The sequence below is a fragment of the Gobio gobio genome (genome assembly GCF_949357685.1).
Source record: "Gobio gobio genome assembly, chromosome: 10".
Taxonomy (NCBI): Eukaryota; Metazoa; Chordata; class Actinopteri; order Cypriniformes; family Gobionidae; genus Gobio; species Gobio gobio.
The window spans coordinates 23765512-23781919 of NC_137116.1; the positions used below are offsets into that span (position 1 = coordinate 23765512).

General features: G+C 40.6%; 1 protein-coding gene across 1 annotated transcript; it reads right to left on the minus strand.

Annotated features, from left to right (window-relative positions):
• Positions 1 to 5848: 5848 nt before the first annotated feature.
• On the minus strand, positions 5849 to 7942 carry LOC307132145 (uncharacterized protein; the record flags this gene model as incomplete). The annotated part of the gene is made up of 1 exon (XM_079826312.1): positions 5849 to 7942. The coding sequence occupies one exon, from the start codon at positions 7940 to 7942 to the stop codon at positions 7103 to 7105; it is 840 nt and encodes a 279-aa protein (XP_079682438.1). The 3' UTR covers positions 5849 to 7102.
• Positions 7943 to 16408: the final 8466 nt, after the last annotated feature.

A 16408-nucleotide genomic window follows, 5' to 3' on the forward strand; every position in this document is an offset into this window, starting at 1 on the left:
AAGCCTAGTTGATGGCGCGACCCATCCGCACCGTGCCACCGCTGGCCGTCTCTTGATGCCCTAAACGTTATTACTTTATGATGGCCGCGGTGGCTGCGTTCGTCACTCTGTATAGCTGAACGGGGGTTGGAGAGAGAATTTCTTGTGGTGCCCCCTCAGCACTTGGTGCTCTACGCGCAGTGCTTGATAGGAGCTGCGGCACTGAATCCGCATCTCACGTGCAGAACGAAAACAACTATGGTGGAAGCTGCGGAAGAGTTCATAGCTAAACGAGGGGCTACCTGAGGGCAATCTGAACCATACATGTCATGATACGTAATTAATGAGTCACCTATTGACACCCTGAAGCATAAATGTAATGTTGGGGTTACGGGGCGGGGCCAAGTCAGATAAAATGATGATGGCTAAAACCTTGAACAGCTCTCGTGTCTTCTCTTTACAACACAACAAAACATGGTGTCAGAAGTAAAGTACTGAATAAAACAAAGCAAGGAAAAGAATAACGAAAATGGAAGGATTAAAGCCACCTGCAGGACTTGATTTACTGCACGGTAATTTGTCAGAAAACTGGCGGAGATTTCGGCAAAGATTTGAGCTGTATCTAGACGCAACGGGAAGCGCTAGCAAGACAGACAAGGTAAAGTCCTCACTATTTCTTCATGTTGCCGGAGATGAAGCGGTTGAAGTGTATAATACCTTCACGTTCGAAGAAGACAACGATAAACAAGATCTGTCGAAAATAATGGAGAAATTTGAAGAGTACTGTAACCCAAAGAAGAACATAACCTATGAGAGATACAAGTTTTTCACGTGTGTGCAAGGTGACATGCCCATTAGCCAATACATCACAGAACTAAAGCTAAAGGCGAAATCATGCGAGTTTGGACTGTTGCAGGAATCTCTGATAAGAGATCGAGTTGTCTGTGGAATCACGTCAGATGCCATGAGAGAGAGACTTTTAAGAGAAGTTGACATTAGTCTCGAAAAAACTACTCAGCTGTGTATCGCGTCAGAAATGACAAAAGCTCAAATGAAGCAAATGCATGACGAAGATCGCAGCGCATGTGCCTCTGCACGTGAAAGCAAGCATGTTGATGCAGTGAAACATAAGCAGACACGCAAAAACGAGCAACGAAATAAATACAAACCGAATGAAAAAGACAAAGCAGGCACTTTTAATTGCAAAAGATGTGGAACAGAGCATGCATCACGCAATTGCCCCGCATATGGCAAACAGTGCAAGAACTGTGATAAAATGAATCACTTTGCTAAGATGTGTAAATCGAAAAAAGTGCACGCAGTGGATGATGACGTCACAGAACAGAGACCTAGTCTCTTCGTCGGTGCAGTGCAAACGCAGACAGGGACAGATGAATGGACAGTTGACTTGAAACTGGAGCACAAACATGTAAAATTTAAACTTGATACTGGTGCGCAAGCCAATGTAATCCCGTACAGCCTGCTGCGAAGGATTGGGAAAAAGAACATACTCAGACCCACAAATGTGAAACTGTCAACTTACACTGGAGACAAGATACCTGTGAAAGGAAAGTGTAACTGGACAGTGAAATACAAAAAGAGAACTCATGTACTGGAATTCATTGTGGTGAAATCAGATGCTAAACCAATATTAGGAATTAATGCATGTGAACAAATGGGGCTCATACAGAGAGTGATGGAATTGAGCAAAAGTGACAAGATGGATATCTTCACAGAGTATGCTGATGTGTTTGAGGGCATAGGTTGCCTGGAGGGCGAGCACACGATCCGAATAGATGAAAATGTGATTCCGAGAGTTCATCCGCCCAGGAAAATTCCAGTGACCCTGAGAGAAAACCTGAAAACAGAATTGAACAGAATGGAAAAAACTGAAAGTAATAGAAAGAATTGAAGAGCCCACTCAGTGGGTCAACCCCATAGTGATTGTGGAAAAGTCTAATGGGAAATTAAGAATATGTTTAGACCCCAGAGATCTCAACACAGCAGTAATGAGAGAACACTATCAGTTGCCAACGGTAGAAGAAATAACAAGTAGACTCTCAAAAGCCAAATACTTTACAGTGTTGGATGCAAGTTCAGGTTTTTGGCAACTCAAATTAGATGAAGCCAGCTCTCGCCTTTGTACATTCAACACTCCTTTTGGCCGCTTCAGATTCCTCCGTCTCCCATTTGGGGTCAACTCGGCTCCAGAAGTGTTCCACAGGACAGTGAAACAACTTTTTGAAGGAATTGAAGGCGTTGAGACATACATTGATGATCTTTTGATCTGGGGAGAAACAAAAGCGCAGCATGATAACAGACTGAAGCAAGTGCTGGAGAGGGCAAGGATCAAGAACTTCAAGCTGAATAAGGAGAAATGCAAGATCGGCTTAGAGGAAATCAAATATCTCGGTCACATCTTCGCACGGGATGGTTTGAAACCAGATGAGACCAAAATAGAGGCAGTCAGAAAAATGCCTACTCCTGAATGCAAAAAGGATGTGGAAAGATTTCTTGGTATGGTCACTTACCTCGCAAAGTTTATTCCAAACATGTCACAGCACACTGAGCCATTGCGTATACTGACCAGAGATGACGTTGCCTGGCAATGGAAGGAGGAACATCAGCGCGCATTCAACAAATTGAAAATAATGCTCACTGAGGCCCCCTTGCTCAGATACTATGATGTCAGTCTACCAGTAACACTTTCTGTCGATGCATCTAAAAGCGGACTGGGTGCTGTTTTACTTCAAGAAGACAAGCCAGTGGCTTACGCATCGCGTGCATTGACCGAAACAGAACAGCGTTACGCGCAAATAGAGAAGGAGATGTTGGCAATTGTGTTCGGAGCAGAACGTTTTCATCAGTATGTTTGAGTATGAAAAGTCATCTAGGCATTGAAAGCTGCAGACGGCGAGCGAGAGATGTGCTTTTTTGGCCTGGAATGTCACAAAGTATAACCGAGATGGTAAACAGCTGTGATGTGTGCAGCACTTACCAGAAACGCCAAACCAAAGAGCCATTACATCCACACAGTGTTCCTGAAAGACCCTGGCAGAAAATAGGAGCTGATTTGTTTACCTTTGACCAACAGGAGTATCTACTCTTAGTGGATTATCACTCCAAATTCATCGAAGTAGAGTGGTTGAGATCAGATACAAGAAGTACAACAGTCATTACCCATCTGAAGTCACAATTCGCCAGACATGGTATTCCTGAAACAGTAATTTCAGACAATGGGCCACAGTTTAGCTCACGTGAATTTCAAGCTTTTGCGAAGGAATGGGAATTCATGCACAAAACCTCAAGCCCCCTTCACGCACAGTCGAATGGAATGGCGGAAAGAGGAGTTCAGACTGTTAAACATATGCTAAAGAAGGCAAAGGCTGATGGAAAAGATCCTTACCTGTGTCTGTTGAACCTGAGAAGCACACCCATGGAGGATATTGGAGCATCTCCAGCCCAACTGTTGATGGGTCGAAGATTAAAAACAAGACTTCCGATGAAATCAGAGTTGCTGAAGCCTAGCATGGTAACTAACCCAGTCCAGCAGGTGTTAGAAAACAGGCAAAAGAAGCAGAAGGAATATTACGACCAAAGATCCAAACCTCTTCAGAAACTTCAGGTTGGTGACAATGTAAAAATATGGCAAGAGGGCACATGGAATCCAGCTGAAGTTACTGGACTTTCTGAGCAGCCAAGATCTTATGTTGTACAGACACCTGAGGGGCAGGTGTACAGAAGGAACAGAAAGTTTTTAATGAAATCAAAAGAACAAAGAGACACACCAAGGAAGGACGCAGACAATCAAAATGTGACTCAACAAAATGGGTGTGACAACAAAGAGGAAGAGCATGAAATGGACACTCAAACAGGGAAAGATGTCAGCCCCACCGAACTCTTAAGTCTACCTATGAAGACGGCGAGTGGACGAGTTGTCTCAAAACCAAGAAGGCTTATTGAGGAGTAGTTCTATGATTTTTTTTCCTTAAGTGTATACAGTCACAGTTCAAAGGACAGTGTTCGGTTAAATGAAAGCCTGACAGATGTAAAAAAAAAAAAAAAAATGCTGTATAGTTATGATGTGCAGTGATACACATTCGTTTTGTAATCGGGGGTTATATACAAGGTGACTGAAGTTTTTTTTTGTTTGTCAGCAGAATAAAAAACCTTAAAAAAAAAAAAAAAAAAAAAAAAAAGGGGAGATGTCATGATACGTAATTAATGAGTCACCTATTGACACCCTGAAGCATAAATGTAATGTTGGGGTTACGGGGCGGGGCCAAGTCAGATAAAATGATGATGGCTAAAACCTTGAACAGCTCTCGTGTCTTCTCTTTACAACACAACAAAACAATACAGATGTATTTTCACTCGCTGAGCACTTGGACTGAGCGCTTAAGAGATTCGCTCTGTCTCAATCGATCGGTAAAGCACACTATTTCAGTTAATCTCAATGAATGCGCAGTGTATATGACGCACATTAAACACTAGTGTGAGGCGCGCGACTGAGAGCGCTCAGTGTTTCACACACACTCAAAGAGAGAGCGAGAGAGTCTTATACCAAACAGAATTGACGTGCTACATGTAAACAATATCCTTTGTTGCATTTTCCTGTAAAGTAATGGCGTTTATTTGGAATTATTCAGCCTTTCGTGAACAGGAAGAAAGGAATGCACAAACGGGAATCTCATTGGCTGGCGCGCACCTATTACTGTGCCTGTTTTGATTTCAGCCAATCAGTTGGAATGAACGCTGACAACGTGATTAATATTCATGAACCCAGAAGCTCATTATTCCTTAGTGCAGTTTATTTTTATTAGTAGAATAATTTGTGGTATTATTATATTATCAACTCAAATTACTGAAGTTCTATCATTAAATCATTATTTTAAACTTTTTTGTAATCTGAAGACATTTTTGGGATAATTACTTTTGCTGTTTCTGCTATTTTTACCACTGTTTGCACCATGTATGAATAAATACAGAATCGGTTTACATGTAAAACTTTTCATTGATTTAAAAATTATTTTTGTTTGTATTATGTGACGTTTTTTAGCACAGTTGCACTATTTAAACATTTCCTGCACTTTTACAGAAGACAATTATATCTGCAACTTTTCAATTTCTGAAAAGGCTGGTGTGGAATTTTACATAAAAAAATTATTAAAAAATTTAAACATGGGGAATGATACTACATGTATCGTCATTGATATCGTTATCGCAATAAATACTAGAAAATATCGGGAATAATTTTTAAGTCCATATCGCCCATCCCTAGTCCATACATACCATTCTCATCTCTGTGCGTGCCATAACTCTGTCTGACCCACCCACCGCTAGCCTAGCTTAGCACAAAGACTGGAGGTAAACGGCTCCAGCTAGCCTACTGCTCAATAAGTGACAAAATAAAACCAACATTTTCCTATTTACATGTTGTGATGTTGTAAAACCCCTCCCACTGGTCCAATTCTCGGCGTCCAATGGCAGGGAGAAGGTGTTTCTGCGTATCGCTGTCTTTCCTTTTACACAATAAAACAGTTCAATTTAAACACATTCTTTTGTATGTATTTACCTTGTTGTTTCATCTGACTCCATTAAATGAAAATGTGTTAAATGATTTTGTTAACCATTAACTTTAGATTTATACTTTGTCTTTCAATTTAAATCGTTTATCTTATGTTATACTCAGCATTCAAGATTCCAGTAACGGTCTAGAGTTTCGCACCGGCCGGGTTTACGATCTCTGTTACGGACCAGTCAGTCTTGGTCATCTAGGCAGAGGCGACACACTGATATTCTGGACACCCGTGCAATACGTTTATCATTCCAGAATATTTTTATTCAGTTCCCTTAGATCTGAATTCACTTAATTAATGCAAAACTGTTTCTAATCAGAGGCCATGACCATTATCACAGAATCAAGCGACCAACTTGCTAATTCTGATGATAACTTTCTATAATCATGCCGTGGTTTCCCACGTATACGTTAATTAGAACAATATTGCAATAATCAGGAATTGAGGTTGCCCTATTTAGATTGGTCTAACAATTTACTATTGTTCTAAACGGAAAGACTTGTTTAGCCTATCAACCTCTACAGTCCAAGTATACGTTACCTAGTGCCAATGTGTTAGTCGGAGCTCTAAAGCATCGATCCGGTGTGCTCTTTAAGCTTCACCAAAACCGTGTCTTAGTCCGTGTTAAACTAACCTGAGCAGATATCCGTACTGTTATGGTTATAACATGAAATACTGAGTTAATAACACAAAATGCGTTGCAGTAAGTTTAAAGCATAACGATTTATTAACCAGGTAAGAAACATCAATCAAAAGTCAACTCAAAGAGTAAAAAAGCATCAATCAATCATATACAGAAACAATAATTCAAGAATCAAGGATTCTAGAAATGTTTACCTGGTCATGAAAAACTACACACAAGCAGTGTGGGAAATCTCAATACAGACTCCACGATTCTTGTATCACCTTCCCTTAAATACCCAGATAATTCAATAAGACCACAAATGGTGGTGTTTGAGGTTATAATTCGATTTTGGTCCCTCATCCAGGGGGGTCACAAATGGGCAACCAGGATCTGTGTTTGAATGGGTTCTAGACATCTGCAAAGGAGGGCATTTATTTACATACAGGAGGCACTTGAGTAGATGATCTGTGGGGGGTCACCTTTTGGTGAGACATAGTATTTTTATCAACTTACATAACTTCTTGGAGGTTTGCATTATGATTTAGGAGAATGAGACCATTTTACCAGACGCACTGATACGTTTCAAATGATACTAAACATGCATAGTTACACATTGTATACATTTAACGTTGCATAGATTTTGAATGAGTTTTCAGTGTGGGTGAGAGTGAGTTATACAGAGGGTGCTGTGCAGGGTGTGGATGTGTGGTGTGTGTGTCTCAGTGTGATGCGTCTCAGGTGGAGCTGTTGTGTATTTGGGGAAGTGTTCGAATGGTAATCTTTGGGAAAGTCCTTTGTTTCCGGGAAATCACGGTTTCTCTGTTCAGACTGAACGGCATCTCTCGGCCCAGACCGATCGGCACCACCTTACAGTTTGTCCCTCTTGGCACCGTGAGCCATTCACAAGGTTTCGACGGTGTCATTTCAGTCTTTGCAAGGTGGGTAGCTGCAGTGGGCTGAGGGCTAAGATCGTGTTGGTGGATGTTTTCACAGATTTGATGAGGTGTCTGAAGTAGCAGCATTGGAATACCGTGAAGATGAAGATGAGTGTGCTTCCAACAGCACATCCTCGAAGTATCCAGACCCACCAGGAATACGCACTCTGTGCCGATCTGGTGGATGTGCTAGACAGAATCTGTGCAGTCTTTCGCGCCAAGTTTGTTTCTACTTGCGCTTGGGAGAGGTGATACTCGGTTTGAAGAATAACTTTCTGTACCAAGTCCATCGTTTCGATCAATGCCTTTGTTCCATGTTCATAAAAGGTGTCATCCCACCAGGGGGCGACCTCTGCATCCTGTGGCATTCTTCCAAGGATGTTGATCTGACCCATAGAAAAGTCCTCTGTCACTTCCAAGCAGAAGGAATGATTGGCAGGGCAGGTTAGCCCCCCATATGTGAAGGAGTTCATCTCGCTGATGATGCACCACTGTGTATGAGACACTTGAACAGCATTCGAATGACCATGTAACGACTGAACATTTACAAGCTTGTTATCATTGGGAGAGAAAGGTTGTAATGTGTTACATGTACAGACAACATAATTGTGAGTTTCTTGACAACAAGTGCGGCTGGTAAATAAGGTCTCAGTACCCTTCAAAGTCATATAACCAGTGAGGTGATCCCATTTAATTACCTGATCTTTAACGACTATACCGATGGAGCGAATAGTAGTGGAATTTGGATAGACTTGGTCTGGGTGGATCAAAGGAAAAGTAGCAAAATTCAGTGCAAATGATACATTAAAAAAAATGGTACGCATCAATAAATCATAAAAGAAAAACAACAAATCAATCACATTTATGAAGGCATATATATAATAACCACTGTGTTTGTTCAGGAATCTTCCAATGTAATTAATGTAGATCTAAATATGTGTAGTCATACAATAATGGGTTTTCCTGGTAACAGAGTGTGTGTGTGTGTGTGTGTGTGTGTGTGTGTGTGAGTGTGTATGTGTGTGTGCGTGTGTGTGTGTGTGTGTGCGTGTGTGTGTGTGTGTGTGCGTGTGTGAGTGTGTGTGTGTGTGTGTGATTGTGTGTGTGTGTGTGTGTGTGTGTAGCTATCTGGATCTGTTAGTGTGAAAAGATGAGCAATAGATCTTTAGTGAAGTAACACTTTTAGACTCTGTCATCTTTGTCGTTTATGATGTGTAGTGTTCAGCCTGAATATATTTGGTCTATTCCAGGTGATGTTGTCGTGAGTGTAGGGTGTGTTCTGTGTTAATGTTTTGGAGATGGGTGGAATCTAATCAATATTAATCTGTGTTGCATAATTTAATTCCAGTTTTTTCACTGGGAGGTCATGTAGACATATTGTGAGGTGTGATTGACCCCATCAAATATATATAAAGATATTCGCACCCATCTCTCACATCTCAAGTTTTGAGATGCAGGGGGAGGGGGGCCTTTTGGCCGTCCGTCCTCCAAGGAATTGCAATTGTCATCCTGAGATAGAAACAAATTACAAATTTAAAGAGAAACAAATTTAGAGAGAAACACAGTTAATTGCTGCTGTAGTTTCTGTGTATTAACAATTAAGACTGTTCTGGCAGTCGAGCCTTCACAATCTGAGACTTCATTACAGTCATTTTGAGTGAAGGATGAATTGGTTATGAATTGGTTTTCTATTATCTGTGCCACATTTAACTATGAATTGGTTTTCTATTATCTGTGCCACATTTAACAGCACAATTCCCCTCCTTTTTGGCACTGGGAATTGAACCAATGAAGAGTATTAGAACTTGCTCAAATTAGAAATAGCAAAGGTCAGAGTTATTGAGTCCTGTTGTGATGAAGACATTTTCATGGTTAATGCAATTGTAATTCACACTGTAGCCACATGGCAATTCTATGTTCCTGTTTATGGTTTACTACAGCTATATTGTAAATAGCAGAGCTTCCACTATAGGAGACAAACAAATTCAACATCGACACATGCAACTTGAAATTGCTGTACAATTCCAGTATTAAAGTTATTCCAATTTACACAAGATACATGGCCTAGAATGCGCTGCATCTACAGCCTTTATCCTAAGTGTTTCATCACTTACAGTAAAGCAATCATGTGTTTTAAAGAATAAACTTGACTAGTCTATGTGCATCTTGTAGCACAAACAACCATAATGTGTAATCAATGCGCACAATGAGTTATACAATTACAAATTTGAAAATACAAACAGGATCATTGCAATCTGGATGTTTTACTATTAAACTCCTTGCTGAGAGGCTGCTAGCCTGCTCGCAAGTGAAGTTAATAGCTGAAGCCCTTGCATGAACACTGCAGTTAGCTCAAAAGTTTCATCCAGTGCTGCTTGTTTTACTGCGGCCACTGGAAATCCTGCATTATCACAACAATCTTCGAGAGCAGATATGTGATTACTGCCGGTTTAAAGTTTTCTTTGTAACTGATCGATTTTTGTCGCCATTTCGTCACGCTGTCTAGCCCAGTCTAGTTGCTCATATGAGACCGCTTCGACTTTTGATCTTAACTTTTGTAATTCGTCAGATCGCAATCTTTCAATTTCTTTGCTATTTGCTATCGTTCGTTCGTTCTCGACCATTGTCTTGAGATTGTTACGACGAAGCAAATAAACAATTGCAGCGGGGATTTTCTTGTATTTTGATTCAGATTTTAGTTGTGCGCCTTTAGCAGAATACCAGGATATCATTTCGTTGTTACTCCATTTCAGGTTCAATCCTTTATCGCTTAATCGAATGAGGAGTAATTGTACGCCTAAGATTGCCATAATTTCCTCATCTGCACTGCTGCTGTTATTTCCCTGAAAAGTCATGTTTCACGTCTAATTCTTACACAATATCGGATTTCCGTTCTAGAAATGTGTCTATATGTGTGAGTTGTAAATAACTTTCCCTCAACAATTCTAAAAGGCAAATAAAGTTTACTTACCACAGCATTTGAAGAGAGAGGAGAAGTTCAAACCTCATGGTCCGTATAGGCTACATGTAAACTGAATTTCGCGCTGGAAAGACGTTCCTTGTCTCAATGTTGACAAGATCACGTCGCGGTCACCACCTGTAAAACCCCTCCCACTGGTCCAATTCTCGGCGTCCAATGGCAGGGAGAAGGTGTTTCTGCGTATCGCTGTCTTTCCTTTTACACAATAAAACAGTTCAATTTAAACACATTCTTTTGTATGTATTTACCTTGTTGTTTCATCTGACTCCATTAAATGAAAATGTGTTAAATGATTTTGTTAACCATTAACTTTAGATTTATACTTTGTCTTTCAATTTAAATCGTTTATCTTATGTTATACTCAGCATTCAAGATTCCAGTAACGGTCTAGAGTTTCGCACCGGCCGGGTTTACGATCTCTGTTACGGACCAGTCAGTCTTGGTCATCTAGGCAGAGGCGACACACTGATATTCTGGACACCCGTGCAATACGTTTATCATTCCAGAATATTTTTATTCAGTTCCCTTAGATCTGAATTCACTTAATTAATGCAAAACTGTTTCTAATCAGAGGCCATGACCATTATCACAGAATCAAGCGACCAACTTGCTAATTCTGATGATAACTTTCTATAATCATGCCGTGGTTTCCCACGTATACGTTAATTAGAACAATATTGCAATAATCAGGAATTGAGGTTGCCCTATTTAGATTGGTCTAACAATTTACTATTGTTCTAAACGGAAAGACTTGTTTAGCCTATCAACCTCTACAGTCCAAGTATACGTTACCTAGTGCCAATGTGTTAGTCGGAGCTCTAAAGCATCGATCCGGTGTGCTCTTTAAGCTTCACCAAAACCGTGTCTTAGTCCGTGTTAAACTAACCTGAGCAGATATCCGTACTGTTATGGTTATAACATGAAATACTGAGTTAATAACACAAAATGCGTTGCAGTAAGTTTAAAGCATAACGATTTATTAACCAGGTAAGAAACATCAATCAAAAGTCAACTCAAAGAGTAAAAAAGCATCAATCAATCATATACAGAAACAATAATTCAAGAATCAAGGATTCTAGAAATGTTTACCTGGTCATGAAAAACTACACACAAGCAGTGTGGGAAATCTCAATACAGACTCCACGATTCTTGTATCACCTTCCCTTAAATACCCAGATAATTCAATAAGACCACAAATGGTGGTGTTTGAGGTTATAATTCGATTTTGGTCCCTCATCCAGGGGGGTCACAAATGGGCAACCAGGATCTGTGTTTGAATGGGTTCTAGACATCTGCAAAGGAGGGCATTTATTTACATACAGGAGGCACTTGAGTAGATGATCTGTGGGGGGTCACCTTTTGGTGAGACATAGTATTTTTATCAACTTACATAACTTCTTGGAGGTTTGCATTATGATTTAGGAGAATGAGACCATTTTACCAGACGCACTGATACGTTTCAAATGATACTAAACATGCATAGTTACACATTGTATACATTTAACGTTGCATAGATTTTGAATGAGTTTTCAGTGTGGGTGAGAGTGAGTTATACAGAGGGTGCTGTGCAGGGTGTGGATGTGTGGTGTGTGTGTCTCAGTGTGATGCGTCTCAGGTGGGGCTGTTGTGTATTTGGGGAAGTGTTCGAATGGTAATCTTTGGGAAAGTCCTTTGTTTCCGGGAAATCACGGTTTCTCTGTTCAGACTGAACGGCATCTCTCGGCCCAGACCGATCGGCACCACCTTACAATGTGTATAGTTACACCGTGTACTAAGGCCGACGGAAAATGAAAAGTTGCGATTTTCTAGTCCGATATGGCTAGGAACTATACGGACTACTGGCACATCCGGGAACTTAGCTGTCAATTTCGTCAATGCCCCTTTTTAGGGGAAAATAAACTAGACTTCCCATAGACTTCAATAGAAAATAGCGGCACAAAACAACGTCCGTACACAGCCGGCAGGCTTGAAAAAGAAATCACTAAGATTAAACATGTCAAGTAATTATATGTCCAGCCTGCCTGCCAAGAGCGTGAAAGATACATCCACAAACTTAATTTGATCAATTTAATGTCCCTTCATTCTCCCACCGTCAAATTGATGTAACAAGTGAATGATTTTACTTAGTTTTTGCAAGTAAACATCTTTAAATGTATATGTTATGTCTTTATATTTAGAGTACTGAGTGCACTTTTCTGTCCAGCCATACAACTAGCCTGATTTAGCTTCTGATACCATCATCCATACTTCATGATTCAAAAATGAGGTTAAAGGGTTAGTTCACCCAAAAATGAAAATTCTGTCATTAATTACTCACCTTCATGGCGTTCGACACCCGTAAGACCTCCGTTCATCTTCGGAACACAAATGAAGATATTTTAGTTGAAAGCTGATGGCTGAGAAAGGCTTCAGACAGGCCTCCATTGGCATTCTGTACATTTACACTCCCAAGACCCATAAAAGGCACTTAAAACGTTGTTACAAAGTCCATCTCACCACAGTGACTCTACAATAATTTTACGATGCGACGACAATAGTTTTTGTGCGCAAAAAATAAATAAAAATAACGACTTTATTCAACCTCTTCTTGTCTTCCGTGTGTGCCTCCACGACGCATGCGCGAGAATATGACGTAGCGCCGGGGTTCGGGAATCCATGAAATGCACACTTTAACCCCATTTTGAGAACTACGCCGAGACCTAAAGCACGATCAATGTAGAATCCAACAGCTTAGACACGCACGTCTTCCTCTGCTTGTAAACAAATTGCTTCTGGGTCTTGTGTCCGCATGTGTCCGCATGTGTCCGCATGCGTCGTGGAGGCACACACGGAAGACAAGAACAAGTTGGATAAAGGTGTTATTTTGATTTTTTTGTGCGCACAAAAACTATTGTCGTCGCATCGTAAAATTATTGTAGAGTCACTGTGGTGAGATGGACTTTGTAACGACGTTTTAAGTGCCTTTTATCGGTCTTGGGAGTGTAAATGTACTGAATGCCAATGGAGGCCTATCTGAAGCCTTTCTCAGCCATCAGCTTTCAACAAAAATATCTTCATTTGTGTTCCGAAGATGAACGGAGGTCTTACGGGTGTCGAACGACATGAGGGTGAGTAATTAATGACATAATTTTCATTTTTGGGTGAACTAACCCTTTAAATCATTCACTGGCTTACCTGGTGATTCGATGAGGTACGGGTAAATGTCCTCTGGCCACTGGGTGGGGTTGTTACACCAATTTGCCGGTGGGAGAATGAAGGGACATGTTTTTAAATTTACCAAATTAAGTTTGTGGATGTATCTTTCACACTCTTGGCAGGCGGGCTAGACATATAATTACTTGACATGTTTATTTCTTAAGTTATTCAAGCCTGTCGGCTGTGTATGGACGTTGTTTTGTGCCGCTATTTTCAATTGAAATCTATGGGAAGTCTAGTTTATTTTTCCCTAAAAGTGGGCGTGAATCTGTTCTGAGACATTCTATGACGTTACGCCGGTTGTGCGTATACTCTCATTCCTGCGTAATAATCAAGCAATGACATTACAAAGAGCCTGAAAATAGGCTAACTTCCGTCAACATAACCAATGTGACAACCTGCTTGCACAGAGAGCGTGCTGGGGACTATTTTCAGGCGCTGCGTAATATCAGTGCGCCTGCTGCACCCATGATACGGCAGCAGCAAAGTTCATTGATTGGTCTTAGTACACGATGTAACTATACACATCACAACATATAAAAAGGAAAATGTTGGTGTTATTTTGTCACTTATTGAGCAGTAGGCTAGCTGGAGCCGTTTACCTCCAGTCTTTGTGCTAAGCTAGGCTAGTGGTGGGTGCGTCAGACAGAAGCTGTGTCCCAAATGACGCACTATACACTATGCACTTATACACTTATGTACTCAACCGTGTAGTGTATGAACTTTACATGGTTATTTTGTCATTCAACATCGGAATCTGGTGGTGCCTCCCCCTCCACTACGTGATTAAATCTGCGACAGTTGAGTGCATGAAGTGTCCAACATTCCACACTTAATTTTTTCTGTCAATTTAGAATAACTTGCAGAATTATTCTAAATTAGCAGAATAACGATTCTAAAGATGCATTTAAAGTGCACTTTTTCTTTTTGGAATTTTCAGTGTGAACACACTACTTACACTATTCATCCTTAAAAACTTTATAGAATAGTGCATAAGCATAAGTAGTGCATAAGCATAAGAATGGTATGTATGGTGAATAAGCTAAAGTCCCAAAAAGTTGGCGTGTTCCTTGAAGACTGAAGTAATGATGCTGAAAATTCAGCTATACCATCACAGGAATACATACTATTTTAAACTATGTTAATATAGAAAACAGTTATTTTATATTTTAATAATATTACAAAATATTACTGTTTGTATGGTATTTTTGATCAAATAAATGCAGCATTGGTGAGCATAAGAGCCTTCTTTTAAAAACAATTAAAAAATGGAAGGTATAGTGTAAATTATGTGATCCTTTTGAGCAGAAATACAAAGTTCTATCATGAAACTCTAGATGGCGCTGGCTGATAGTCCTTAACTCAATCTGCTTGCAATCACATCACTCTCTATTGGGCACAGCTGATTGGTTCCTGCTGTATCAGTAGTTAATGAGCTACTCAACCTTCAAATACTGCAACATTTGCTGTAGAAGTTGCAGCGCATTTTCAGAAAACCCTCCACATCCCATAGCTCCACCTGTATAAACCTGCTACGGGTAATTCATGTATGCTATTGTACAACAGTAGCGTACTTGCTCACAACAGTGTGTTGTGTATGTATTGGCAGTAGCAGCAGAAATAACCTAGAGCAGTAGCAAAGAAGATCTGTTCCGCCAAGACCAAATATATCAACATTGTCATACCCATGCTAAACAATTTAAGAGTGGTCATGACAGAAATTATGTTTATTATTTGTGTTTTTCATTAGTTCGCATTATGGCACGTTTGTTTACATACCTCACACATTCACCAATATTGTGTTGGACCCCTTTTTGCTGCCAAAACAGCCCTGACCCGTCAAGGCATGGACTCCACTAGACCCTGAAGTGCTGTGGTATCTGGCACCAAGATGTTAGCAGCAGATCATTTAAAGTTGTAAGTTGCGAGGTGGGGCCTCCATGGATCAGACTTGTTTGTTCACAGCATCCCAGAGATGGTTCATTGGATTAAGATCTGGGGAATTTGGAGGCCAAGTCAACACCTCAAACTAGTTGTTGTGGTCCTCAAACCATTCCTGAACCATTTTTGCTTTGTGGCAGGGCACATTATCCTGCTGAAAGAGGCCACAGCCACCAGGAAATACCGTTTCCATGAAAGGGTGTACATGGTCTGCAACAATGCTTAGGTAGGACATACACGTACGTCAAAGTAACATCCACATGGATGGCAGGACCCAAGGTTTCCCAGCAGAACATTGCCCAAAGCATCACACTGCCTCTGCCGGCTTGCCTTCTTCCCATCATGCATCCTGGTGCCATGCACCTGGTCATCCACACGACGTAAAAGAAAACGTGATTCATCAGACCAGGCCACCTTCTTCCATTTCTCTGTGGTTCAGTTTTGATGCTCACGTGCCCACTGTTGCTGCTTTCGGTGGTGGACAGGGTTCAGCATGGGGACCCTGACTGGTCTGCCCCATACGCAACAAACTGTGATGCACTGTGTATTTTGACACCTTTCTATCAGAACTAGCAATAACTTCTTGAGCAATTTGAGCTACAGTAGCTCGTCTGTTTTATCTGACCACACGGGACAGCCTTCACTCCCCACACTGTAAAAAAAAAAAGTTGAGAAAACTTAAAGGAACACTTCACTTTTTTTGAAAATAGGCTCATTTTACAAGTCCCCTAGAGTTAAATAGTTGAGTTTTACCGTTTTTGAATCCATTCAGCCGATCTTTGTATCTGGCGGTAGCACTTTTAGCATAGCTTCACATACATCATTGATTCTAATCAGTCCATTAGCATCTCATTCAAAAAATGACCAAAGACACTTTCAATATTTTTCCTATTTAAAACTTGACTCTTCTACAGTTACATCGTGTGCTAAGACCAACTGAAAATGAAAAAGTTGCTACTTTCAGGCGCTGTGTTCCATCATTGCGCCGCTGCAGCCATGGTACGGCCGCGAAGATCCGCGACTATTACGCAGGAATGAGAAAGTAGTTCCTAGCCATATAGGTGTAGAAAATCGCAACTCTAGGGGACTTGTAAAATGAGCCTATTTTCAAAAAAAGTGGAGTGTTCCTTTAAAAGTTTAAGGCAACCAGCTGCAGAACATTTTTGAGTTTTCT